Source organism: Ambystoma mexicanum, chromosome 5q (assembly GCF_040938575.1).
Source record: "Ambystoma mexicanum isolate Mex_15411 chromosome 5q, UKY_AmexF1_1, whole genome shotgun sequence".
NCBI classification, from domain to species: domain Eukaryota; kingdom Metazoa; phylum Chordata; class Amphibia; order Caudata; family Ambystomatidae; genus Ambystoma; species Ambystoma mexicanum.
Window position 1 is genome coordinate 713,050,900 of NC_090933.1, and position 26,680 is coordinate 713,077,579.

The 26,680-nt window shown below is 42.5% G+C and overlaps 1 protein-coding gene across 13 annotated transcripts in view; it reads right to left on the reverse strand.

The window, feature by feature from the left end:
• EYA1 (EYA transcriptional coactivator and phosphatase 1) overlaps nucleotides 1–26,680 on the reverse strand; it is a 395,631-nt gene that overhangs the window by 290,591 nt on the left and 78,360 nt on the right. For 7 of the 13 annotated variants that reach the window (XM_069621198.1, XM_069621195.1, XM_069621193.1 and 4 more), the window contains 2 exons: nucleotides 15,230–15,296; nucleotides 5,058–5,203 (listed from right to left, as the gene is read on the reverse strand). In XM_069621198.1, the coding sequence (XP_069477299.1) occupies nucleotides 5,058–5,203; nucleotides 15,230–15,296 (213 nt within the window). The remainder of the gene's footprint in view (nucleotides 1–5,057; nucleotides 5,204–15,229; nucleotides 15,297–26,680) is intronic. The other 6 variants (XM_069621199.1, XM_069621197.1, XM_069621196.1 and 3 more) reach the window with 1 other exon arrangement.

A 26,680-nucleotide genomic window follows, 5' to 3' on the forward strand; every position in this document is an offset into this window, starting at 1 on the left:
AAGAAAAGATGGCTGTAACAACTTCCAGTAACCAGAGAGCCTGCTGTGTAAACGGATCCTGATGTAACCCTTCCTTCCAAGCAACTGGCGGGTCCCGAATGTGATGACTTCTGCCCAAAAGCTGGTAAGATCCACAAGACTTGAGAAGACCTGCAAAACGAGTCATCCCTTGATGTGCTGTGACCTTGCTGGACTGAAAACCTCCAATAGCAGGGGACCTCGAGCCTAAGTGCAGTGCATGCTCTTCCGAAATCTGAATCCTGCTATAAATTTGGTGGACTCCTGCTGGACCTCCATAGACCAGCAATATTCACTCTTCATCTGGCTCTTGTAAAAAGGTGCCAAATCCACAGAGCTGAAAGAACCCATGAATAATCATTTGCTGGAAGCCTCCTCTGGCGACTGCTGCTGCAGGTTCCCATCCAGTGTCCCTTTTTCTGTCTGACCAAGAATCCAGGGACCGGGTCCTGTGCTGCTGCATCCTGAAGGCATCCACCCAGTAGCACTTCTTTCCTCCTATGGTACTGTGTTGGCTTGGGTAATACTTACCTTAAGCCTTGTGTGAATCCTGTGAGGCTGAAAACGTGATGTGTGTGATTGGGAGTTTGCCCATACCATTCGCCAGGCCTAATGCTGGAACGCATATACGGAGCCTTCTGTGAAGTCCCCAAACACTTTAAACTAACTCTGAAGCTAATACTTGTTGAACAAGATATCCTCTGGAACTCTGACTTTCCTGTACCTGAACCCTGTACTGACCTGCCTACAACTGGTTCCTAGACCGCTAGGGTTGCTCTTCTGCCTCTGAGATCACTCATGCTTTAGAATAAGGAAAGACTAATAGAAAAGCCTTCTGTCTTGAGAAATAACAAGTGTAAAAGTACCTACTTGTAAAGGAGTTTGTGTTGTAACTGTATCTCTGAAATTGAACAAGTTACAAAGTGTTACAAAAGTTTTTACTTAACTGAATGAGTGTAAAAGCTTACCAATGGGTTCTACCTACCTTGAATAACTGTGTTCTTCTTAAAGTCTACCAATGAGTTTTTCTTTCCCTGATCTGCCTTGTGCATTTCTAAAACAGTCCTGTAGTTGAATTGCTGAATGCCCTGCTTAAAAGTATGCTAGGTTACTTATCTTGAAATACATTGTGTCTTTCTAAACGTGTATAACTAGGTTATGCTTTCCTTGAAGTACTTTAGAGCACTTCTAAAATAGTCATAAGAGTTCTTACTTGCCTAACAATTGTATTCTACACTTCTAAAAAGTACCATTGGTTACACTATCAATTTCTATGCTTAGCAATAGTGTAAAAGCGTGTGTATCAATAGATTATACTGACCTTGAATAGCTGCTCCTCTGTCTATGCTACCAAATGTTCTCAGGTGGTACAGAGTGGAGCTGGCTGCTAACAGTGGAGTTTTGTACCACCTGAGATATGGTTTTATGAAGCCCTTAGTTGCACTTTCCAAAAACTGTCCTAACATTGCTCATTCAAATTGGCAATGCTGGCCAATGCTTTTCATATTTTGAATCAGTTATGGCAACAATAAGAGGTTGAAAACCCAATGCAAACTCTGCGCCTGATTTGAGCCAGAGAGCTGGTCCGACTTCAGTTTGGTATTTTTGTCTACAAAAACCAACGAGGGTAATACAATGCGTTGCAGCCAACACACTACAAGGTGCTGGTTGGGGACGTACATTTACTATGTGTGTGAAAAAGAATCTTACCTTGACATCATGTACCATGTATACGAGAAGGCGAAAATGAAAATCTTGATATTGGAGCGGCCATTCACAAAGTCACTTACAGTTTAAATTACATCACACTAAGACATCTTTTTGTGCACACGCGTAGCAGTAAAAATTGCTTTCCGTTTGGAACCAATGTATTTTTGATGCACTGGCTACAACATAGTACAATACCAATACCACAGATAGGCTAGATCTTTCCGTAAGGAGTTATTTTATTGGTTAAACGTATATCAAGAATTAGATAAATACATTTATTTTTTGGCTATGATTGGAACTTAGGTAGTGACAGAGACTTTAATGAATTTCATAACGGTTGCGTATTCATACTCTGATGTGGTTACTGTCAACTCCATGCATTAGTTCCTCTAGTCGTGCCAAAAAGCATGCTCAACTCTTCTCCACACTACTTCAAATGTATTTTTCTTCTTGCCCAGCTTTAGTCATTTTGTCACAGTGGACAGTGTATTTATTTCCCTCTCTATGAACCCATTATCAATGATTCGAGCTCGAGATGCTATTGCGTCACTAACTAATTACATATCATGGAGTGCGTTCACATTCCTCTGTGGCGTTATTGAGCCTATTCCAAGTCGGTTTGATGCGTGCGTTTAGTATTCAGAATACACCCAATTCACTCTGGTACCCATCATATACTTTTGGAGTACCTGTTTTGGCAGATTCTGTGTCCTTTTTTTTCCCTTTCATTTCGAATCTCACTTATAAGCGGAAGTAAAATAATATCGCACAAATCATAAAAAGGAAAGTCTTTTTCTTAAACTATTTAATCTGTTTCTAAAAATACTTTCATAACGGAAAGATGCCCAAACCCACATGCAAAATATTGTGTTTGGTTTGAGATGGAATCGAAAGGAATTTACACGTGGTTTCCAGAAAGTTTATAGAATCAGCCCAATTTCAGTAACTCTCATGTCGAATTTACTTCCATTTGTTTTCAAATTGATATATTTGGGACAGTATTTGGGACAGTGGCCGAGTACTTATCGCCTCACTATGTTCTAGTATATTCCCAATATCTTCATTTTCCTGCCGCATTCTCTTGACGGACCCCAAACTGTTATACTGCATTAGTGTTGAATGCATTTCCCCTTTTTGGCTCCAACCGTAGTCTCATTTCCTTTTTGTCTCGTTGAAACAGATTTCATTTTGCTTTAATTGGAAGTCTGGAGGTTTTTAACACCTATCTTTTTGAGAACTGGTAAATTGTCTTACAACTTCACCCAAGAAAAGAAGACTTTATTGTGCCCTTTGGCAGACAGCATAGTTTGCGTGCTCCGAAACTGTGTGCATGCAGGAAACCAAGCATGAATTTCCTGTTGCCAATGCCCAGATTTTAGGGCAATGTCATTGAAATGGTATTAAAATTGTTAGAGATAGTTTCCCGCGGTGTGCCCAGACCCTGCAGGACCACATACCCATCGGTCCCTGTCTTCTGATCTGGGATGCCTCTTCGTGACATGTATAAAAAACAGCCAAGCTTTGTCATCATCCATTGAATGGACAACTTTTGCAATTGTGAACAGAGTGTCAGCCACCAGTTCTGTCAGCAATACATTTGTTCATTATAATGATGAGAGTGGGACAGACAATCAGATTACAAAGCATGGTGCCCATAACTACTAGTACAGACCTTCAACTAAATCTGTCTACCAACATGCAAGTGACCAGGGTGGGGAAAGAAGGATGGGAAACAACTGGAATCATTTTGTGTCAATAGCATTGTGATTGCTTACCCGTCTTAGGTGCTCTCCCCTTTCACTAGGAATTTTACATTGAATTGTTACGTTAGGTGATTGGGTCTCATTATAAGTTGGGCAGTGCAGTAAATGCAGCGCTAATACCATTACCACAACACCCAACAACGAGTTTGTCAGGAGGTTTCAACTCCATTTAAGAGTTGGAGGTGAATCCACAACCTTTATGTCAAAAAACTGGGATTGTGCCGGCGGTAATTCCACCAAAATCCCCCATGGACTCCAATCAATGCGGACGAACAGCGCCTGCAATCACATGTAATCCGCCGGACCAAATGGCGAGATCGGTAATTCTGTTTGGTGGTATTTCTGCCGATTTACTGCAGAGATATCACCAAACATGTAATGAGGCTGATTGTATGATTATGAGTTGATGCTATAAGTGAGTTTAAATAGAACTATTATCTCTGAGAATAACAGGGACATGCCAGTGCCAGGTCCTGTTTGGTAACATGTGAGAGCTTTTATGAATTAGTAAGGGTGAGCAATGCATTTAGAGTGAAGAGATTTTTCATTCACAATTTATCAAATGTTGAACCGGCACTCTGGGTTACTCGAGAAGCATACCACACACTTACACACAAAATGAGGGATGCGCACGAGACCACTTCTCATAAATCTAGGACGTTGATTATTGCACAATTATAAGCACATCCACATTTACATCACAATTTAACTTAAGTGCGTGCACTCATTTGCAAGTGTTACTTACACTATGAAATTTAGGATAAGTGACACACTGTCAAATATGGAAAGGGGATGGTTGGCCCATATATATCTTGCCAAACAGCAATAATATGTGACTTAGAGTAACATGCTTTGGCATCATAGGAGTTTGGAAAACACAAAACAGACACAGTAAAAACCTTTTTTTATCTAATGAGTCAATTCAAAGGTTTCTGGGCAATGTGATCTTGTTTACCATAATCACAATCTGTCATTTTTGCCCTACGTTTTGCCTCAGGTCGTTCTGCAGCTTTTGTTTCTTTTGGCAATGCAGTTAGGGTTAATATCATTACATAAGCAATTCATCTAAAAATCAATTTCTATGAAAGCCTTTAGAAATAGAGTTGGGAGTGCCTTTGTAGAGCATCACATATGACACAACTGCACATAGGGATTTGTCTGACTTAGCTTGGGAGATTTTTTTTTAACCAAAGACGTTCAACCATCTTACCAGGTAGGCTTTTCCAGAAATTAATTGAGCTGATATTTTCCATCATTTGACCGTGCAAGTACAACACATGATTTTACAATCCAGAAGATTGGTTCAAAAGTAATGATGTTGAATGCATATTCTGCGTAGGTGAAACCAAATCAGAGAACATGTATTTGTGCATCTGTACATGTGTATGTCACAAATGTACATGCATGTATTTCTGCATCTGTACATTCGTATGTCATCATTAATGTGTGGTGCAACTCATAACAAAACAAGACACTGAGAATACCAATAATGGTCAATGATCTAAATGAAGTACTGGGACATATTAAGTTTCTTCTCATTGTTCGTTAGCTTTGGTGAAGGCTTACCATAAGGGGGAATACCGTACGGCTGACCGGGCTGCGGATATGTAGCATAGGCTGTCGCTTGTTGCATTCCGGTTGTGAACTGTGTCTGTCCATATGCAGCCATTGCTTGTGATGATGGGGTTGGTAGTATGTGCGGATATGCTCTGCTATTTGCCAAAATAATACATAAATGAAAAAAGGCATTCATTATTATTCTGTTTTTTACTATTTATAAATCCACTACACATTACAATCAAGAATTTGTCTTGAAACACAACAATATGATAACAAACACATTTTCTTTTTCAATCAGGACATCACTTCAAATGTTTTTCTATCCTTGAGAGCTGCAAGAGCACCTCCTCTTTCTTTCCTCGCAAATATTATGAACAATTACATGTAACGACACCTAATAGGACATCTGTTGGGATATGGCATGCAGTAGGATAGAAGAGATGTTGGGTAGGAAAGTAGTGTAGTGATAAAGTACATATACTTTGTCCGCATATTTTAAAAATTACGGTAAGTGAGAATATTGAATGCACAGATTGTGCTATCTGGTTCTGATCGCAGGGGTGGTGTAAATTGATTGGGGCAACAGTCAGGGTGTGGAGGTAATGATGGCATAGATAAGAGAGGACACATTCCATGGGTGGTGCATGTATGTAAAGCCTGTATTTTTGCCATCCAATCACACACAGTGCCATGTTGGCAAGGGGAATGCCTTGTAAGCAATTGGGAAGAGTTCATGGATAATATGAAGAAGAACAGGCATAAAGTGATATGTACATATAGCTTCAATTAACTTTTCCAGCCCCTGTGTGGATGCAAGCATTCCCAACCAGTTTGGAACGAGGGAATGCCAGGACGACAGAGACATATTTACACAAACCTGTGAACTTTGGCCACAACATGAAAGTGTTTCCTGTTTACAAACCGAACTAAACCTACAAAGCTGCAAGGCTGATAAAAATGGGACCAGATGGACACTTTTTTGTGGTCAAACACAGGGTTTTCAAGCAACGGCCTTTGACATCTTTTTTGTATTTTAAGTAGATTTGTAAGTAGTGTTCTATCTCTTAAATTAGGCTGATTACTTCAAATGTAATTCTTGCTTACACTGGGAACCAGTGGAACCTTCGTACATGTGCAGAAATGTGGATAAATAGGTGACAGAGGACCCCTCATTACTGTACGTTGTGTCATTTACTGTAGGAATATATTTATCCAGGTAAGCTTAATGCTGATACCTACAAGCTCCTGCATTCATAGCAAACACCCAATGACTGAGGGTAATGAAGTCTGCTAAAAATTTCAACATGACATGTTTTGTAATAAATGTCTTATACATTGCTATCCTATGGGACCCCATGGGAATGGGAATTTACCGTTCCCCTGCCACCCGTAATATCCCAGTATTACTAGGATATCGGGCAGTGGAAATGGTAAGCAGATGTTGCCAGAACTACCAGAGGCCTATCCGCAACCTCATAATTAGGGCCTATGTCCCGTGACTATTTATTTATTTATTTATTTTAATTCTTGTAATGCGCCAACATGCCCGTAGGCCTCAGGGAGCACATAAAACTGAACAAACAAACAAACACACATGACAAAGAAGAAAGAGGTGTCAAAGAGTTATTCCAGATTGAAGTAGTGGGTTTTTACAGCACGTTTAAATGCAGTGTAGTCCTGGATCTTCCGCATCTGGGCTGGGAGTTTGTTCCATAGAAGGGGACCTTGAGCGTCAAGAGTGTTACCTCCAAATTTGGCTGTCCTGTATTTTGGATGCTTGAGAATAGTGGCAGAGGATGAACGAAGGTTCCTCGCGTTAGATTTAATGCTAATGCGGGCTGACAAATAAGTGGGGCTACAGAGGCTGAGGCATTTGTGGGTTGTGGTCAATATCTTGTGCGTTATCCGATGTTTAACGGGAAGCCAATGAAGTTTTTTCCTAAAAATGGAAATGTGTGTACGACGGGACTGATTGAAGATATTACGAACAGCATTATTCAGAGCCACTTGTAATGATTGGATATTGGAGGCTGTGGTGCCCGCTAGGAGGCTGTTGCAATAATCCAATCTAGAATTGATCAGTGCAGTGGACAGAAGGGCACAGTTTTCTTCCAAGATGAATGGTCGAATATAGCCTATTCTTTTATTTATAAGACCGCAGCTAGATTTAATGCTGGAGACATGGGACTTTGTAGAAAGTTCTTTGTCAAGAACGACGCCTAGGGTCTTGACTTTCTTTTGGATGAGAATGGTATTGTCGGCAATATGGAAACTAGCATAGTTGGAGTCGAGTTTCGCCCGGGTGTTTTTAGATGCCACAATGAGGAGTTCAGTTTTTTTGTCGTTCAGGGCAAGGGAATTGCAGGCCATCCAGTCTTGTATGGCTTTGTATATTTTATTGATGGTTACTGTATCGCTGCTATAGGCGCCACTTAGCTGTATGACCACCTGAGTGTCATCAGCGTAGTTTGTGTATTGCACTCCGAATTTGTTTAAGAGGTCAAGAAGGGGACGAATATAAAGATTGAAAAGCAGAGGCGATAGGGCGGAGCCTTGAGGAACTCCGCATGTCTGAGATATCGGAGAAGATTGATTATCGCCAACACAGACCCTCACCATTCTGGGACCCAGAAAGGAAGCAATCCATCTGGATGCAATTACGGAGCAGTTGGTGACCTTTCTGAGCCTTGACACCAGTAAAACCGGACTAGCTCACTATAAAGCCTGACTTCATGGCATACAAGTCATGGCCCTCCTGCAGATAACTTTCATGTTGGGTGAATACTAAAAAGGTAGGTTGCAGTTTGGCTGTTTGCGACATCAACACTGATGTTCCTGATGAGTGGGTGCAGCCCTAACCGTGCATATGACCTCTCTCTTTGTAAGGGATCTAAGGGATCTATTGATGGTTTTTGCCACCCCTAGAGCCAGTCTCTTGAAAGTCTCCAAAGAAGGCCTAATGGAAAAGAGTTCTGGTCAGAGGAGGTATAGTGCATACCACAGAAAGGGTCAAAGGGGATATTGGGCTGAATTAAACTATTTCTCCATTACAAACTTAGTTTGAAGTTCAAGACGGGCCATTTGTAGACAAATAATGGCACCGATTTGACCAATATTCTTTATATACAACACCTGGAATTCATTGCATTCCAAATGTGCAGTCTCTGTGTAACAGTTGTCCCAAACCAAAGAAGAATTCCTTCTCACTATATGTGTTTCTACACAAGACAGCATCTCGAATGGCATGCCTTCGGACAGTCGTCTCTAAGACAACATGATAAACTTAAGACAAATATAAAATGTTGACTTTTTCCTTAAGTCGACAACGTTTGTTTAGGGATGGGTCTGCTGAAATGGAATGGGCTAATGCCAAGAGGAGTGTGATTCGAAAGTGTGCTCCATACAACAATAGTATATTCTTTTTTACTCTGACAAATGTCTTTCAGTAAAGAATAAATGAGGGGAAATCTGTGAATTAAATTGAACTGTTGGAAAATCAGAGACATAATAGTGCATGGCTCATCTTCGTTGAATTGAAAGCAATTCACAAATTGGTAGATACGGAGTATATGAATGAGAGAATGTAGTCAAAGATGAGAGTCAAACTGAATTACAGGAAACCCCAATACAATGAAAAGTGGTGGAACCTATTCTGACCATTTTAAATGTGAAGGGTTGACTGAAAATCAGACAAAGAGAAGGTGAGAGCTTTGCAGCATATGTATAAACAGATGGACTGCATAGAGTGATCTACTGTGCTGAAAGCTTCCCTCAGTTAGATAAGGACTAGTGTAAGGCAGATATATATATTTTGTGGAGGGATCAGCAGTCGGTTTGTATTGGAGAATGATGTGCAGCATTGTTGTGAGCCGGCAAGCACAATGTACGAGCAGTTCCAAGGTAAGATGAGATTTGAGGTAGTCAGTAGCTATTGGGGGTTTTGCAGTAATAGTATTGTCTATTCTTATGGAAAACAGTGTGGACATCTCTAAGCAAAGGAAGACGTCATAGAAATACCCGAAAGGACATTATTGCAATGACCACACATATGCGGAGACAAGGGCTATGAGGTCTAAATCAAACATAAATGTATTTAAAGGAATGTTCAGTGTGATGTCACTGATGACGTTTGAGCTGACAACTGGTTTGTGGTTGAATTGAAGTGTAAACAGTAACAACGTTAAGTTCAAATATGTTTATATTGTCTTTCGCTGACATGATAAATAGGGAAATAGGTCAAAACAGTACCAGAACAGCAGTAAAATGACTAAGCCGTATAGTTTGCAGGACGTCTATTACTCCAGTTATTAGACAACCACAACAGCTACATTTACACACTAAGCTTTCTATGGACAGGTCTCTCCCCTAACAATAAACATTTGTATATTAGCTCCCATTGTATCCTGTACACTACAACCCAGGCTTCTTCCTACATGTTCCTACATTTCAGAGGAACGGAACACCTTTTCAGTGGATGTCACCTGCCTCTGGAATGCTGTCTCTGGAATCCTGTCCGAGAGAAAATAGATAGCAAGGGTGTGGGTGATTGCTAATTCACAGTCCAAAAACCAAAGTGGGGGACAAGACACGCCCCTTCCTATTACACTAAGTTCAAAAACAACACAACTGAGAACGCGCCATGCCGCTGCTCATAAAATTAGACGACAGTAAAGAAAAGTGCAAATATGCTTACCTATAGGACAACCAGATACATTGAACAAGACTTATAAGGACTAGGATATATAACCCACTAACCCCATGCTCAAATCTCTGCCTACCAAAATCACACTAAAACCCAAACAACCGTCTCCTCGCTTAGCAAACTGCACTTCAGCACACTGCAACCATGAACAAACTCTACATAAACCGCATCAACCGCACACAAGGTCTCGAATCGATCTACTCCCTCTTCACCCGACTAACCCTCCTACCCCACCTTCTTGTTTTCAGATCTGCCTGAGCACCTGGGGACCAATTCCATTTGTGAAGGTATACCTTTAATTTTAACATTAACATTAACTATCTTTTAGAGCAATGCCATGCCATCTACAGTTTTGAAAGGCACAACATAACCTGGTTTTTCAGCAGTGAAGTCAATAGGCTATCCCACTCTCCAAAGTGCTCAGCAATCTACATGTGAAATTGCACTCTAGAAAACCAATACAAATAAAACATTCTAAATGGGCTTAGATGCTGGTTCAGCCAAACTGCACCAGCAAAGGGAGAGAACCTTGTTTAATTGTGTATGTGGTCAAATAGGTAATGGGGTTTAGAGTCATTCAGTACCTACATGAATAGGTTGTGTGAGTCAGGGGTGGGAATTAATTTGATGTACCTAACCTTGCAGTAGGAAGAAACTTAGAATGAGGTAGATAAAAATGACAAGCTAAAGCAGTTACTAGATTTATAACAGCTGTTAGAAGCTGTATTGGGAAAGTAAACTAGTACAAGTGCTTAACAATAGGTTTAAGCAAAAAACTCTAAAGATTTTCTTTCATGGCCACATCTTGCTTTACTAGAGGTCCCTGTGTACCATCTGAGGACGCTGCCTGCAAATCTGAGCTACCTAGGCCTACCACACCCAGGACTCTGCCTGCACATTTCTAAGCCATCTGGAGCACTGAGTGGCTCCCAGAGGGTCATGTGACACACTGCCTCCCTTATTCAGTTCCTCCTGGGCATCTAGCCAAGGCATCTGCAGCAAAGGCCAAAAACAGCAAAGGGCAACTGTGTGGGCCAGTTGGGCCTGGAAAGAACCTTGGTCCAGTACTCTTGCTCAAAGCAGGACTTCCCCAAACTCACCGTTTACCTGACATTTGCTTCCACTCATTGGGATCCTTTCAACCATTGACTATCCTTGCACTGCAAATCCTCTATACCCTCACATGACCAAGGAACATTGTTGTTTTGGGCATGTTAACTGTCTTTTGGCTACCTATAGCTCCATTCTAGCCTAACTCAGAACTTACACATGGTACCTCACAGACAGCCATCCACCCCGTTCTTTTATGCTCACCCACTTACCCTTTCACTCATTTGGGCTGCAATTGTTTTTCACTTTCCTATTTCTTCTACCCATCAACATGAATATTCATTTTGCTCCATTTCTCCTTCTACTCACTTTGCTTCTTCCCTTCTTTCATAGCCTTGAGACTCAACTTAGTCTAACATCTGCATCACTCTCTGTCCTCCCAATCTTCCTCGTTCCCCCAGCACTTGCACCCCTCAAATAAAATGCTCCTGTTCCTCCAGGATACGCACCCTCATCTATTCCCCTCACTTTCTACACAATACCTGCTTCTCTGCCCCACCACTATCACTCTTTCACTTAGCCTCTGAAATGCTGAAATCTTCTGCAACATGTCTTCTTACATCAGTGACCACTTTAACGCTTATCTCCTTCAACTTTCACTTTTGCTGTGAAAAAACTCTGGATATCCCCTAATGACACACACACACAATGGCAGCTCTCAACACTAACTTTGCTACCTTCTCCCACTCTCCTCGACCTCTCTGGATGGGTGGTGGTGTAGGGTCCCTTATCAATCAGGCCCTCATACTGCCTCTCTAATTCCACCTAACATCACCTCTTCCTCTTTTGAATATGCCTCTATCCAACTCCTCCCTCCATCTCCTCTCACTGTTCTGTCTCTCTATCAACCTCCTGGTTCTCGCAACACCTACCACACTGATTGCAACCTTTTTAATGAGTCCCTTCCTACTGACATCCCCATTTATTTATTTATTTATTTATTTATTTATTTATTTATTTATTTATTTATTTATTTATTTATTAAATGTATATAGCGCGCAGGCAGCCCAGGGGCATTGTGGCACTGTTACTTGCAAGGAAGACTTAGTTACAATGTGAGCAGGTTGTGCCTTGGGTTACAGTAAGGCAGTGACCTGTGATCAGATATATCACATAATACATCATACAATACAATTATGAGGGCTAGGCCATGTAATTGTTAGATGAACAGGGTCGTTTTCAGGGTTTTCCGAAAGGCGGTCAGTGAGGGTTCAGAGCGCAGGGAGCTAGGGAGGGTGTTCCAGTGTACGGCAGCGAGGTACGGGAAACTGGAGCCCCCTGCTCTGGTCCTTTTTACCCTGGGTACTGAGAGCATGCTGGCATAGGGTGATCTAGTGGGTCTTGTGGAGGAGACCAGGTGGATCCTCTGCGAAAGGTACATTGGGGCGGCAAGATGGACACATTTGTGGGTGATGCTTAGAGCCTTGAATAGGATCCTCTCCTTTATGGGGAGCCAGTGGGAAGCTTTTCTGGCAGCGGTGATGTGCTCTCTCTTGGCAATGCCTTGTGCAGCACGTAGGGCACTGTTCTGTATTACTTGGAGCTTCTCAAGATTTTTGTTGGAGGTCCCAAGGAAAAGAATATTGCAGTAATCAAGTCGCGAGCCGGTTATGGCCCTGGCTATGTTAGTGCAGGTGTCTTTTGACAGATAAGGTCTGATTGCGTTAAGGAGTTTTGCATGGTAAGCGGCCGAGGAGGCAATGGCGTTTACTTGTCTGGTCATGGATAGATTGGAGTCTAAGTAGACGCCTAGTGTTTTTATCGTGTCAAGTACTGGGATCGTGATTGAGTCAATGGTGAAATGGCTGAACTGAGCGTCAAGTTTCTTGATGGTGTCAGGGGAGCCTACGAGTAGGAGCTCAGTTTTGTCGGAGTCATGCTGGGGGCCTTTACCCTCCTCAAGCCCTCTGTAGGCACCTGTCTTGAATTTAAATCCCTCCTATATGACCTCTTCCTCTATTCGCTCCATGACCAGCCTACAAACTCTGGTGGAATGTTTCTTGATCTTCTCTTTCCCTCTTCTTGCTCTCCTCTTATGACCTCTCCATTGTCCCCACTCCCTCTGATCCCTTGATGACCAGGCTACCCATTCTGGTGGGAACTATTTTGATCTTGTATTTCCCTCTACTTGGCTCTCCTCCTCTGAACTCTTCATTAACCCCTCTCCATTTGATCAGTCCTTGTTCACTTTAACATTTCAGTCACTATGCCTACTACTCCTCATCTCCCCTCTCCAACGACTAAGAGGAAATTCAAGCAGAATGCTATTGCCCCTTTCCTTGATGATTTAAGGACGTCTTTCCTGTCTCTCCCCTATTCATGTGTTGTGTATTCCAGTCAAACAGGATATTGAGTGTTATCTCAAGCTGTGTAGTCATTGTGCACGATAGAATGTAATTAGTAAACTGCATTGAAGTGTACTCATGATTTGAGCACATATCAACAATTATGAATCGATTTTATCATCTACTGTCTGAGTCTGTGTTTCGAGCCAGGCTAATCAGTTGTTTTGGAACACCAAGGTACATTGCGAGTGGCATAGCTTCTACTGTGTTATGCTCCAATAGTTATTTTTGCTTATTCAAACAGTACCCAATGTTCTAGTAAACAATAACTAAACCCTAAAGAGTACAATGGACTTTAAGGGAAAATTGATGTGGCTACCAGGATAGGTCAAATGTGATGGAGATTGGTGACTGAATGGCTTGGAGAAAAATAACACCATGGCACGTGGAGATAAAACATCCCCTGGAACCTGCAAGATAAAATATCCTTCGGCGATTCTAGAAAAAATGTTGTTTACCATAATCCCAAGGAGTCTGATAAACAAACTCGGCAGAAGCTATAAAAAGCCAATTTCTGGGAGGGGAAGTCAGAGCTGTTCAAGCGATCCTGAAGAGAAACTCTGTCAGGCTGGAGAGCAGAGCTGGAGGACCAGAAGCAGGCTGGAAAAACTCTCCACATGATGGCCTATGTAAAGAGGATGGGCTGATATGTTTCATTTTTCTGCTTGGATTTTGAAGCATTGAAATTGCATTTTTGGCTCCAAAAGCTCAGAAAGCAATTCATTTGGCTTATTGAAAGAGCTACAATGTTTGATGAAGCTGCATAGTGAAGCAATCCTAACTATAGCAATCAGCTCACCATCCATGGAACTATTTTATTCAGATTAGGTTTACGTTTTCATCATGGTCAATATCCAATTGACAAAACCTTTTTAAGGCTTTTTCATTTTTATGCTACTCTTTTGATATGAGGTTATGATGGATTTGATAGTTTATTTTCTTCCAATTGGATTTGTAATTTATGATTTTCCTAGATTGTACAGGCAATAAGCCTTCATTCAGGACCAAGCTCCAGCCTGCAGCTTTCTTATCCCTATCAGAGGACTGTAGTGAGCATGAAAGTCAGTTTTACCTATTTTGAATATTACATTGGATAGAGGAGATTTATTGAGAAAACAGCTCATTTTAAGGGGCAGTTTAGAGAGAATTGAGAAGGCATTGAGAAAGCAGTTCATTTTATGAGGCTGGTGAGAATTGATCAGAATACAATTGCTTTCAGGGGCTATTATGTTTTAGATGATTTACTCATCTTGAGTATACATATATGCTATGAAAATGATATCAGTATTTTCATTTATAACTTGTTTCATATTAAGTGTACTATGTGTAGTTACAATAATAGTGGAAGCCGTGTGTAACCTGTAATAACACATTTGAAACCCAACAGTACTACAACAAAGGTAACTACAGTGCTTGGAAGCAGAGAAATGTGTCGTGAAGTGTCTTGAAATGCTATATTAGAACATATTATTAATATACAATCTAAAAAGCCGAGGTGTATACTGTGACTAGTGTTGACAGACTGTGTAATTCTGCATTGGCATCTCAAAATCGTTCAATAAAAAGTATATAATATGCTGTACCGTGAGTTAAGTGCTACGTTTGGAAATATGTAATCACAGGCCCGAATCCTGACAGTACTATAGTTGCACCGATAATTGCAGTGCTTAGAAGCAGGAGCAGTCTATCATTCAGTGCTATATTAAACATGGCAATCTTAATATACTGCTCTAAATAACCGAAGTGCATATGATACGTGCTAATTGACACAATTAAGAAAAATCGATCAGTTAAAGGTATACTAAACAAGCTTTACATTTTTACAAGTGAAGGCCACATTCTAAAAAAGTACACTAACATCTTTGACCGAATAAAGTGAAGTCTAAATATTTGAGACATTACTGAGAGAAAATATCAGTTTTATTTCACAAGTTTTAACAGATGGATCTGCTTATGCTAAGAGAGACTGTAAGCGGTCTATTTATTTTCATATAATTATTTTACAGAGAAAAAAATCTTACTTGGAAGGATAGATCTGTGGTGAGAATGGGTGGGTTTGTCTTGGGCTGAAGCCACTGCTTCCAATCACTACACAGGCAAAAGAAAATGCACAAGCACGAGTAAACAAGGATATGAGAACAGAATATTGTTTGTTCAAAAAATTCCTCTTTTAAATCAGGTTTACAACAATTGTTTCAGCATTTAACTAAAATAAAGTCTACAATCATTTAAAAACAAGCAATTATTAGGTTTAAACAACACATTCTAATAGACTTTTAATAAGAAACATTACTTCAGTGTGGAATTCCTTGTAAAACTAACATTTTGCTTTTCCAAGTATAATCAGCCAAAAATATGAAGCACGACAAAAACTGCATTTGTGGGTCATCGTGGAATCTGCGAACAGCGGCCAAATGAATAGTGGCTGGACATGTTTTAAATCAAAGATTGGAATAAGCTGGACTGCACTCGAGTGAAAACAAGAGTGTGACTCTTGAATAATCTTTACAAATGTAGAAGGTGAGATCCAAGGAATATATATTTAAACTAAAATGGTTGTATTGTTTTAGTTCTAACTCAAGATTTAAAAAGCTCCGAGACTATCCAACGCATAATCCCGTGCATTCTGCAGTGGCATGGCCTGCATCTTCCAGGAAAGGTAACCTGACACTGAAATAAGGAGAAGACTCAAGAGCGCATCTGCGCAAGACCTTTCCCATGCGCGTGCACTGGCTTAAAGGTGCATTCCGTGTAGGAGAAGGCGCAGCACAATCGAGCGTAGGAATGCACCTCAGTCTTGCCTGCTTAGTGCAGCCTTTCAGTGAAACCTTGAAGACAGGCGCTTTAGAAACCTGATGCGAGGTAATGCCTATATTAAAGACAGATATGTTTCCTATGGGAGTGCATGCAGCATAGTTCATATAGGTACTGTGCGGCGCAGCCTGCAAAGCCATATTTTAAAGCAGAAAATGGTACAAGTGGATTCCCTCGTCTTTCTCGCATTCTTGACTCTACATGTTTACCTCCCGCTGTGCCATCCTCGCTTAATGCAACACGGACATTATTTTAAGATGTTGTTTCCAAGATCAAAGGGACGTTAGTCCACCAATGAGCTTAGCAGATGTTTGCCTGTGCCTGGTTTCTGATCGATGACCTTTCTACTTCCCAAACATTGTACACACTGGAGAACCTTCTTTCTGTTCTCAGAATTCCCATGATGCCAAAGGAACAATCCAGCATATCTATTCATGCCGTTTCAAAGGAAGTACTACGTGTACGCTCTCTTCCAAGCAAGTTGCCAGCGGCAGCAGTCAAGCACACTTTAGCATCACTGTTGTGATCTGGGCACCATTTACTTAAAATGTGTTTAATTTGGCCTTGAAATTTCCAATGGTTGCCATGTGCATGGTATATGGCCGAGGAGATGGGCAAGGGTACATCTTGAAAATACAAACATTTCATGTTGTGCTGTTTTTCCCATTTGAGCTATTGCACTACAAACGTATAGTCACAGCAGCGAATGCTGGGAAAAGCATGCTTCTACAGGCAAATGTAAGAGCAGTATAATACGTGGAGGCTGCAGCGTCGATCACATCTTTAGTTTTAGCTATTAGGTTGCAGTAAAGTGCCACCTATAGGCCGAAACTATTGCATTAGAGTACATATAGGGAGAAATTGCATACAAGGATGGACACAAAGCTTTTTGTTGTTGTTTGATTATTTACCCACCCATTGACCGGCTATAGATTCATCGATTACAGGTGTTGCACAATCTAGCTGCTCGGGTGGCGACTAATTCAACCTATGAAATTCATATCTCTCTGGTGTTACGATCTCTTCACTGGCTTCTGGTGCAGGGACGTGTCGAGTTTAAGGCCCTATGCCTGCTTCACCGGGCCTACTACCAACAGGGGCAGACTATTTGTGCGATAAGTTTGCCCCTGACATACCTAACCGTGGCCTTAGTTCTGGAGATGCATGCCTAGTTGTAGTTCTGAGGTCTCGCCTCGCAAGAGTGGTAGGCTGTGCTTTCTCGTTTTCAGCTGCCAAGCTGTGGAATGGGTTGCCACCTGCATTGAGACGCACCCAGAATTCCTTGGAATTTCGAGGGCTGTTGAAAACTCTTATTTTTTAAGCCAATATGTTAGCTAGCCTTCTGTGGGTTTTCAGCGCCAAGATGCCTTTGGGCCTACATGCACTTTATAAGTTCTAACTTAACATAACATAGCCATGCTAACCCCTATGGCCACTTCCACCCACATCCTGCCCCTCCCGACCTAAAACACATCCTCCTGGGATCTCATTCAGCTCACTTTAATCAAGTCTTACCATCAAACTTTGTGCTTGAAGTGACTGCAAGTGTTTTTTCAAAGCTGTCTTCTGAGAGTTCATGACAATTGGGGCTGTGCACATGCTAGTGGTGTAATAAAAATGTCTTATCCAGGTCTGCCTTTAGTCATCGATTTATAAGCACTATGCTGTCCTTCACTGAAGTCCTGTTAAAAAGAAGCATTGGAAAAGCCAACAATTTTGGCTTGCGTATAAGTATTAGGTTTCTGCCAGGCACTGCTGTCATATGCCTAAGTACTCATACCCTTTTGAGCTGCTTCGATTGAGGGACAGTTAATACCATTATGACAGTGCCTGTCAAATGCATTTACCATACCTAGACAAAAGCCAAAACGGTTAGCATTGTCAATGCTTGTTTCACTTGATCCAAGTACCAGATGAAACGATGCAAGTATTAGGGCACTAGATTGTTCGACCACCAAGTGCTCTTACACAGCAACATGCACATCACCACAGTCTTCTTAACAGAGCATTGTTTCTCAAGTCTGCCTCACACCTCTATCATTGATACAGCAACCTTGCTCTTCTCCCACTTTCCCACTAAGCTCCCACCCACCCCTCAGATGACCCATGGCACCAAGATGCCATGCAAAAGGCAAAAGCTGAGTTATTTCTCCACTTTCGCTATAACTCGCCAAAAGGTATAATGAAGAGGATTTGTTATGCTCCCTAAGTGAAGATATTTCTGCAGTGGCTTTTTTCACAATAGGAAACATTAACATAAAACAAAGTCTTGGGAGGATAGCTCAGGGGCAACGGGCTTGCCTTGGAAGCAAAACAACACGGAGCAACAGAGGTTCGAACCCCAAGTCCGCGCTTAGAAACATCTGGGTATTAGGCACTTAGAAATAACCTATCATATCAAAGGTCTACTTATAAAACGACTGCTTGATCATTATTGTCAATAGTGTCATAACAGACCATACACAATAACAGTGATTTAAACAATATGGCTCCTGCTGTAGCAAAATGTACGTGTACATTCTGAAATTCATTTATTTGGGAATATGCTTGCATAAGAGCCCCAGGTTTATTACTGTTAACGGTTGCTCTGCCCACACTTACATCTTGACTACACGGCATAGGATCGTTTGCCTGGTGGCAACCATGTAGACATCACTTTCCCACAGATGCATTTGGATTAATGGGCACACTGCATTTGGATCAAATCAACCATCTTCATTGATTTTCAGCTCCGGCTGATGCCTAATGTGCAACACAGTTATACTTAGCGCCATCAGCCATTCCCATAAGCCAATTAACTATAAGATGCATTATATTTTGCATGGTGGTACCCAACACGATCAATTCCAGCTTCCACCGTTACATTGTTCTGGTGGTTTCACCCTTTCCTACTCACAATTGTGTTTTACATGACAGTGGAGCACACACACGTTCTCACAGATTATGTCTGAGTTCGAGTAACAGATAAATGATAATGGCAGAAGCTTGATAGCTTTGAGTTTACACATGTTGTACATGATCTCTCTTTTTCCTACATACCATATAATCTACATGCACGTTGTCCTTTAATTGTATACTCAAATGATTACTTATATCCACAGTTGCTCATTTGGATTTTTGCCAACTGAAGCATTTTGACTCTATAAATCTGTGTAAATATTTGGCACTCACTAGATGTCCCCAAGTCCCTTTGACTTTGCCCCAGATTAGTTATACATGATAATTGTATGATGGAGGCTCAAGGAGACATTAGCAAAGTTCCCTCTAATTATTTTTCTCTAATTGCGCAAATGTTTGGCTTTCGTGCACACATTATTTTCTATGTGAAGAACTGACTAAGAAGGAAGGAAAGTCACTGTGAGGATGTGCAACTCCAAAACATCTCGGAAGAGAGTATGGAAAGGAATTTTCCTAGCCAAAGGAATTATTTACAAATCAGTGTAAAAGGTGCATCTTGGAGCACGTTTTCCTAAGACATAAGGTTCAATAAACAAATATTTCATATGTGATTATAAAGAGATATCATCAAGCAGAATTCAATATCTGCCACAGTACCTTGCAACAGTACTCCTATATTGTACTTATATGGTTGTTCGGAGGTCGGAAATGTGTTGTGTTTAGCTGTATTTTGGGGTAGGAAATGTGTTGCACTTAGATGGATTTTTAGGGGTAGGAAATGTGTCGCACTTGGATTGTTGGGGGTAGGAAATGTGTAACCCTTGGCTGCATTTTGGGGATAAGAAATGTATTGCACTTAGGCAGATTTTTGTGGGTAGGTAATGTGTCGCACTTAGAGGGATTTTTGGGGGCAGGAAATGTGTTGCGCTCATACGTAAGCCTGTCCATTATACACAGAAGTTTATGATGAAATCCTGTCCTCAGCACTCATAGGTTCATAGGGAGAACTGGCCCAATGTGTCTTGAAGTCCTTTGAGGACAGACTTTTTATTGCATGTAGAAAATGTAGTAAGACTGCACCTTTTGTGCTTCAAAAATAATCAGGATAGCTGACCTACTCCACTTAGACTTGGTATTGGACATGGCAGATTATTGATTTTATCCCGCCTTTTACACTTAGAATATCTTTGAGGACAGCCAAGGGCTTGCACAAGGATATGAGTGTAGCCTGATATTGCACTTAGAAGACTTGCACATGTAGGTCAGTACAAGTGTTGCACTTAGAAATGTGTGTATTGTTGGGTGTCCTGACCCACGTTTAAGCTATCCTGCTACAACATTTGGTGCTGTGGGCTTAGGAAATTCAAGATGGCGGAAAACCCACATGTGCGCCGAAATCCAGGAAAGCTGCGCAGTTTGTGCGCCCACCAAAATGGTTGCCTCACTTGCCACCCACCAGTGCGAGAATGAAAGGCCGGGTTGCCATGAGGGAAATGGGTTGCCAAAGGAAAAACAGTAGCGCCGGTTAGCTTCAAAGCGCTTTAAAACCACCATTGGACTACCCGCACAGTAGTCTGAAACCATTGGGAATGGCAATGCTGATTGCCAAATGCAACCTAGAAGTGTGGGGAATTCATTTCTTAAATCCCAAAAATGAGTGCAGTACCAGTACTCACCACTATCCAAAAGCCGGCGTTTTAAAACCCACTGTGTGTTTTTCTGAAGGCAAGCAAAATGCCTATTTCAAACCTTGCAACATGTGCAAAATATTCACTGAACACCAGCAGACATTTGGCAGAATGGAGTTTTGTGTGCCTACAAAATCTGGGAAATGAAGAGCCCAAAAACAATGCTTATAACAAAAATGCTATGGAGTCAGCAGCTTAAGCCTAACTGCAACTGGATTTAAAACCACCAAAATCGAAAATGTTAAATTAAATGAGTGACCTATGTTTGGTGTCACATGCCTTTGTAACTGTTGAAATGTCATAGTTTTGCACTTAGAATCAGCATTCTAGCTGCATGTGTAAAATTACAAGTTATTTTAAAAGCAACAAAAAGTTAGCTGAAGGTCTGGCTTAAGGAACTTGATTTTGCCTAGCAACTACCCATCAGGAGTGAAACTTGAGTCACCACTGTGTTCCCAGGCCAACCTTCCTTTTGCTGCCCAAGCGAAGGATATGCCATCTATCTGATAATTGAATTATCTGTGCTCTGCAAGAGAGTGAACAAAGCCCTCTTCACTCAGGCAAAGGTTTTTATTACCGCAGTCGTAAATTGTAGCTTCCTCTTGGCAGGAGCTGGGAGGAGCACTGCCTGTGAGAGCAAGCTGGCTTGGCAGAACTGGAAAGAACCAGAAATTCAACCTTGTGCTGAGGGTAAACCACACCCCTTTGGAGCCAGAACATAACTTTAAAAAGATGAATAACTCATAGAGCGGACATGTGAAAATTTTATAAATGATACCATAATTCTTGTGATTTTTCTGCCCACAGTTTAAGACGTGGTAGGAACCGGTGGTATGTTCAGGGGGGTTTTAGCGGAAAAGTGGATATTACTCTAAATGTGTGCATGTTAAAAATCTGAAACTTCATCAGTTAATGTCCCTACCCCCTGCACACATGTATGTAAAGTTGGGTCCATGTCGGAAATTGAAAAAGCAGTTAAAAAGTCAATTATGTACACTCTTTGAATGCAAGCTCCGAGAATGAGCAGATTTGGACATAGACATGGCTAAATTCAGCCACACCATGTATATGTAATTTTAAACAAATGTGTACCTGTGCAAATATGTTTTTAGGTCAGATATAGATTGTGTGTAAAGTTGACAGGGGTGGGTTCTCTGTATCATAAACAGACCTCATCATGATGACACTTCATTTCATTCCCCCAATCAAGTAAGGAATGAAAATTTGACCAATGACAGGTGAGAGAGGCAAGTCTAGTGATGCAACACACACACCCATTCTCAAGAAACAGATAAAAGCAGAGAGTCAGGACACATAGGGAGATTCAATTTCATCTGCCGCTGGAAGCCCTGCCGGAAAAATCCATACTTACCTCCATCAAACTCCAGAAAGCCAAACTAGAGACTTCAATCTATCCAGAGCAGAGACCAGACCAGAGAGAAAGCAGTGCTGTGCCTAGCAGAGACCAGACCAGAGAGAAAGCAGTGCTGTGCCTAGCAGAGACCAGACCAGAGAGAAAGCAGTGCTGTGCCTAGCAGAGACCAGACCAGAGAGAAAGCAGTGCTGTGCCTAGCCGAGACCAGACCAGGCGCTGTGAGCAGAATCCGGAAAGACCTGACCAGACTGAAGATCGTGACCAAGTCGCTTTCCTGTTCAAAATCTCTTGTGAGTACTTAGCAAAACTCAGAACACATCTCTTAGTTTAAATTCATCTAATTCAATCTATTTAACCTAAGTAGAACTGCCTCCTATCTGTCACCTGTCATTTCTAGTAAAATTTGTCATTTTGAAAAAGTGTGCGTTTAAAATTTACAAAACCAAAAACGACCTTTACTAAATTACTCATATCTCCGCAACCGTTTGGGCTAGAGACTTGCAATAACTTTCATTTGGAAGCTGAGATCCCAGGCTTTCCTAGGACCCCAAAACGGTAGAGATAGTCCTTGCGGTTCCTTTGTAATAGCGCTCGGCGCATCCGCGAATTTTGCCGCGATTTGCAATTTCTTCACATGTAAAAAAACTGCTGCTGCCTGATTTCATTTGCCAGAAATTCGTTTAACCTGCTAACTATCCCTGCATCATTGCTAGTGTGAGCCTGGACTAATATTAACTAGATACCACTCATCCTGAACCTCTAAAAGGGAATTAAGAGCGTTTCCAGCATATTTCTCATTCATTGCTAGCACCTATCAAAGCATTTGCCTGTGTTTTCAAACTTCTGTTTAAGCTTGCTGGATTGAACTGAATTACAGTTGATTGCATTTCTGAGAACTGTGTGTTTTCCTTCCATTTCCTTGCCTTGCATCAAGGGGGGGAGGGGAGTAGCCAGAGAAAAGTGATTACATTGTTTGGTTGAAATCATATTGCGTATTTTCTGTACTGCATTCATTGAATATTGCATCCACCTGAGCCTACATAAAGCATCCTCTACCACATTATACTTTTGTTCCTATTTACCAGTGTGCTACCTTATCCATTTCATGTCAACTCATTAGTGATTAAAGAAGTGTGCTAGTGCCAGATTCTCCGTTGTTAATATTTACCATATCAGATTAAGTGTGATATTCAATTATTAATTTATTAAAAAGTGTGATATATATTTTAATTTATCAAATAAACCTTTTAAACTTGCAAAACAGAATTACTTCTTGGCTCAGTGGGGTCAGGGGGATTCCAAGAGAGGGGTGTTATACAAGGGTAGTCATCCAGAACGCATGAACTGGACCTAAAGATATATCAATAAGGGTTTTCATTCAGTATTCTAGACTAGGCGTTAACTTGGCTGTAGTGCTGAATTGAATCCTCTTACAAAGTGGGGGCTCGAGCCGAGACGTTGGGTTAGATTTACCAGTTGTGCAGCTTAATACAGTGTGCTAACTGACGGGATACATACACCCGGTCGGATCACCACGCTGCATTACGCTGTGAAGCATTCCTCAAAAGGGACACTCCAAGAAAAGTTCTGTTCTGCAAAAAATAAAATACTAACTTCTGTAAGTCAGGACAGAGACCAATCTCTAGAATGACGACCTTAGTAGACATGAAAATAGCCAGAGAGCACCTCTTGCATAAGCTATTTGTGAGAGGTGAATGGACCGAACAGGGCCAGGATGTGTGGTTGCAGGCCATCACACAACAGGTCACTGAAACAGGGTCAGATATATATAGAGATCAGGGTCCCTTACATGTGGCCCTGAGTGAACTATATATGGCTCCTAAAGCCAAAGAGGAACACAATAAGATCGCCAGGATAGCAGCATACCTGTACCTATATATGGGAGACATGCAGGATAGATGTGCTGAAAGCCAAAATCTGGCAAATAGGCAACAGATGGCATTACAGAAGGTCCAATCTGATCTGGACTCTTCTGAGCAGAGGCTGCAGAGGAGCCAGGAGTCAGAAAATGACAGCAGACTGTACATTACTAAAATAAAGGAGGATATGGATGTGCTGCAAAAGGAAAAGTCAGAACAGGATACTAGATTTCTGGCCCTGCAGAAGGAGCACCAAGACAGTTTGGACTCCTTACTGCAGAGCCAGAAAAAGCTGGAGCAACAGATCAATTTCAACAGGGCATGCACAGAGCAGGTAGCCACCCTGCAAATCCAACTAGACAGAGAGAAAGAGGAGAGCAATAAACTGATCCTGAAAGACCTGGATACCCAGGCAGAGTTTGATCAGGAGCGCCAGAAAGCTGGTGCTTTCCAAAGGCAAAGGGACGACCTGGCGGCACAAATGCAGGCTCTTAGTCAGGAAAGAGACGCCATAGGCCAGGAAGTCTGCCACTTAAAAAAGGAAATTGAAGAAAATCACCTGGCCCTCCAGGGGCTGGGTGATCTCCAAAAAGAAAACCAGAACTTGGTAGAGCACACCAGAAGGGTGGAAGATGCTCTAGCAAGAAAGGAGCAGGCCAATAGGGACATTGCCCAGGAGGTAAACCTCCTGCAGCAAAGACTGGCCCAGTTCTCCAGGACCAACCAGGAAGCACAGAGGGAGAATGAGGCCCTCTGTCAACACAATGATAGGCTCCAGCAACAGGTAGCGATGCAGGAGAAACTGATAGAGTCGAGTAAGGCCTTAACAGAGGAACTGAAGGCACAAATGCAGGCTCTTGCATTGCAACAGGGAGCAGGGGCGGATAGAGATGAGGTCCGCTGGGAAAGAGAGACTCCTGACCATAACCGCAGGAGCCCTAACCCCAGGGGCCTTCATCTCCCCCAGTCCCTGGACTCTGCCACCCCCATGTCCCCTGGCGCACATGAGCACAGGGCCACAGGGATGGCAGATTACTATCCAGCTAAGAGTATGGGGCTCATAGGCCAGTACCACTCAGGAATGGAGGGGTGGGCATCCGGGTATGGGCAACCAAGTACAGTACAGTTCAATGGGGAACCCCAGGAGAGTAGGCCCATTAAGGGCATCCTGAAAACCTCTGCCCAGTTAGGTCAGTGGAGGGGGTACCCATCAAATCCTGACAGCAAGGAGGAATCTGAAGACTCCTCTGAACTGCGCAGGACACAGGAGACCAGGTCCCCACATTCTGCCAGCCATTCCCAGGCTCGCAGAATCCGGGAAAACCTGGAAGAACAGACGGGAACCTCTGGGAGCAGTGCCTCTGAGTCCGACGAAGAATGGACAAGGGTTACCCGAACCAAAAAGGCCAATAAGGCAAAAAGGGCCTTGCTCAAGGACCCCTTAAAGCAGATTAAGGCGATCAGGAGCGTCATCACGCCTTACCATAAGAACGCTAAGTATTCTGTTTGGGAGCACTTAGAGTTGTTTGAACAAATGATGGAGACTTTCCATTTGAAGGACAGCCAAAGCTGCATTCAATATGTAAAGTGGACCTTCTCCCCGGAATACTCCAGTTTCTTTGCGGGGCTGGAGGACCAAAATCATTTAAGATGGTCCACCTATAAGGCGGCCATCCTGAAACATTTTTCTGTTCACAGAAATCCTCAAGAGGCTCGCAAGGCAGCCTACAATTTGCAATGTGGGGAGGATCAGGCCCCACAAGAATTTGTGCAGGAGTTAAAGCGGGCTTTTGCACAGACCACAAGAAGGGTGCGCACGGATAGCCGTGAATTTATAAACACGTTTTTCCATGCCTTGCCCAAATATATCATGACCCAGCTCGTGAGGGATTTTCACGAGAAAAGATCTTTAGACTGGGTCATTGAACAGGCTACCCGCATCTATGAGGTGCAGAAGCCCATAGAAAATAAAAGCAATGCCCAGAAAAACCCCAAAGCCAACAGCACCCCTGCTGCTGCCAAGGTGGCAGAGGTAAAGGTCACCCCCGTTTTGGATTTGGAGATGGGGGGGCCTAAAAACCTACCTGCACCTAATAATGCTAGGCCCAGAAGGTCCTCGGGCCAGTCGCAGACAGGGAGCCAGGGAGGCAGCCCCACAAATGGGGTCCCTCGCTCTCCTGACTATGTAAGTCCTCGCTACAAAGGTAACAGACCCATCCTGGGTTATGTGTGGACTCCTCCAGCCCAAGGGGGGGGATCCAGCCAAGCACCTAACCCAGGGAACTTCCCTCCAAACTTCCCACAGGAGGGCAGAAATTTACCAAACCCTGGGCAGAACTTTTTCCCCAGATATCCACCCGACTTCCAACCCCAAAATCATCCATCCTTCTTTCCTCAATTCCCTGAGCCCAGACCACTGAATCCGGGAGAGGGGAGGCCAAGGGTGGAGGGGTACCAAAATCTTCCCAACCAGGGGTACTACCAGAGGAGGGACAGCTACCCTTCCCAGGATCAGCCCAGGGGAGAAAACAGGGCCCCGTATCAGCCTGAGCGGGTTTCCCAGTTAGAGCGCCAGGTTCAAAACATGGCGCGGGATATGGGTCATATACTGAGGGCACAGCAGAACCCTCAGATCAGCATGCCGGCGCAGAACGCACCCAACTCTGGACCTGGTGCTCCAGAACAATGACGGGGGCAGCACCCCGATAAATCACCGGTTCCCAGGGAGGAGGCACAAAGGGAAGGGGGGTGTAAAGCCTTGGAGGAAGCTTCCTTCCTCACTTGTAAACAGCCCCTGGAAACCCAGGAACCGGAAAC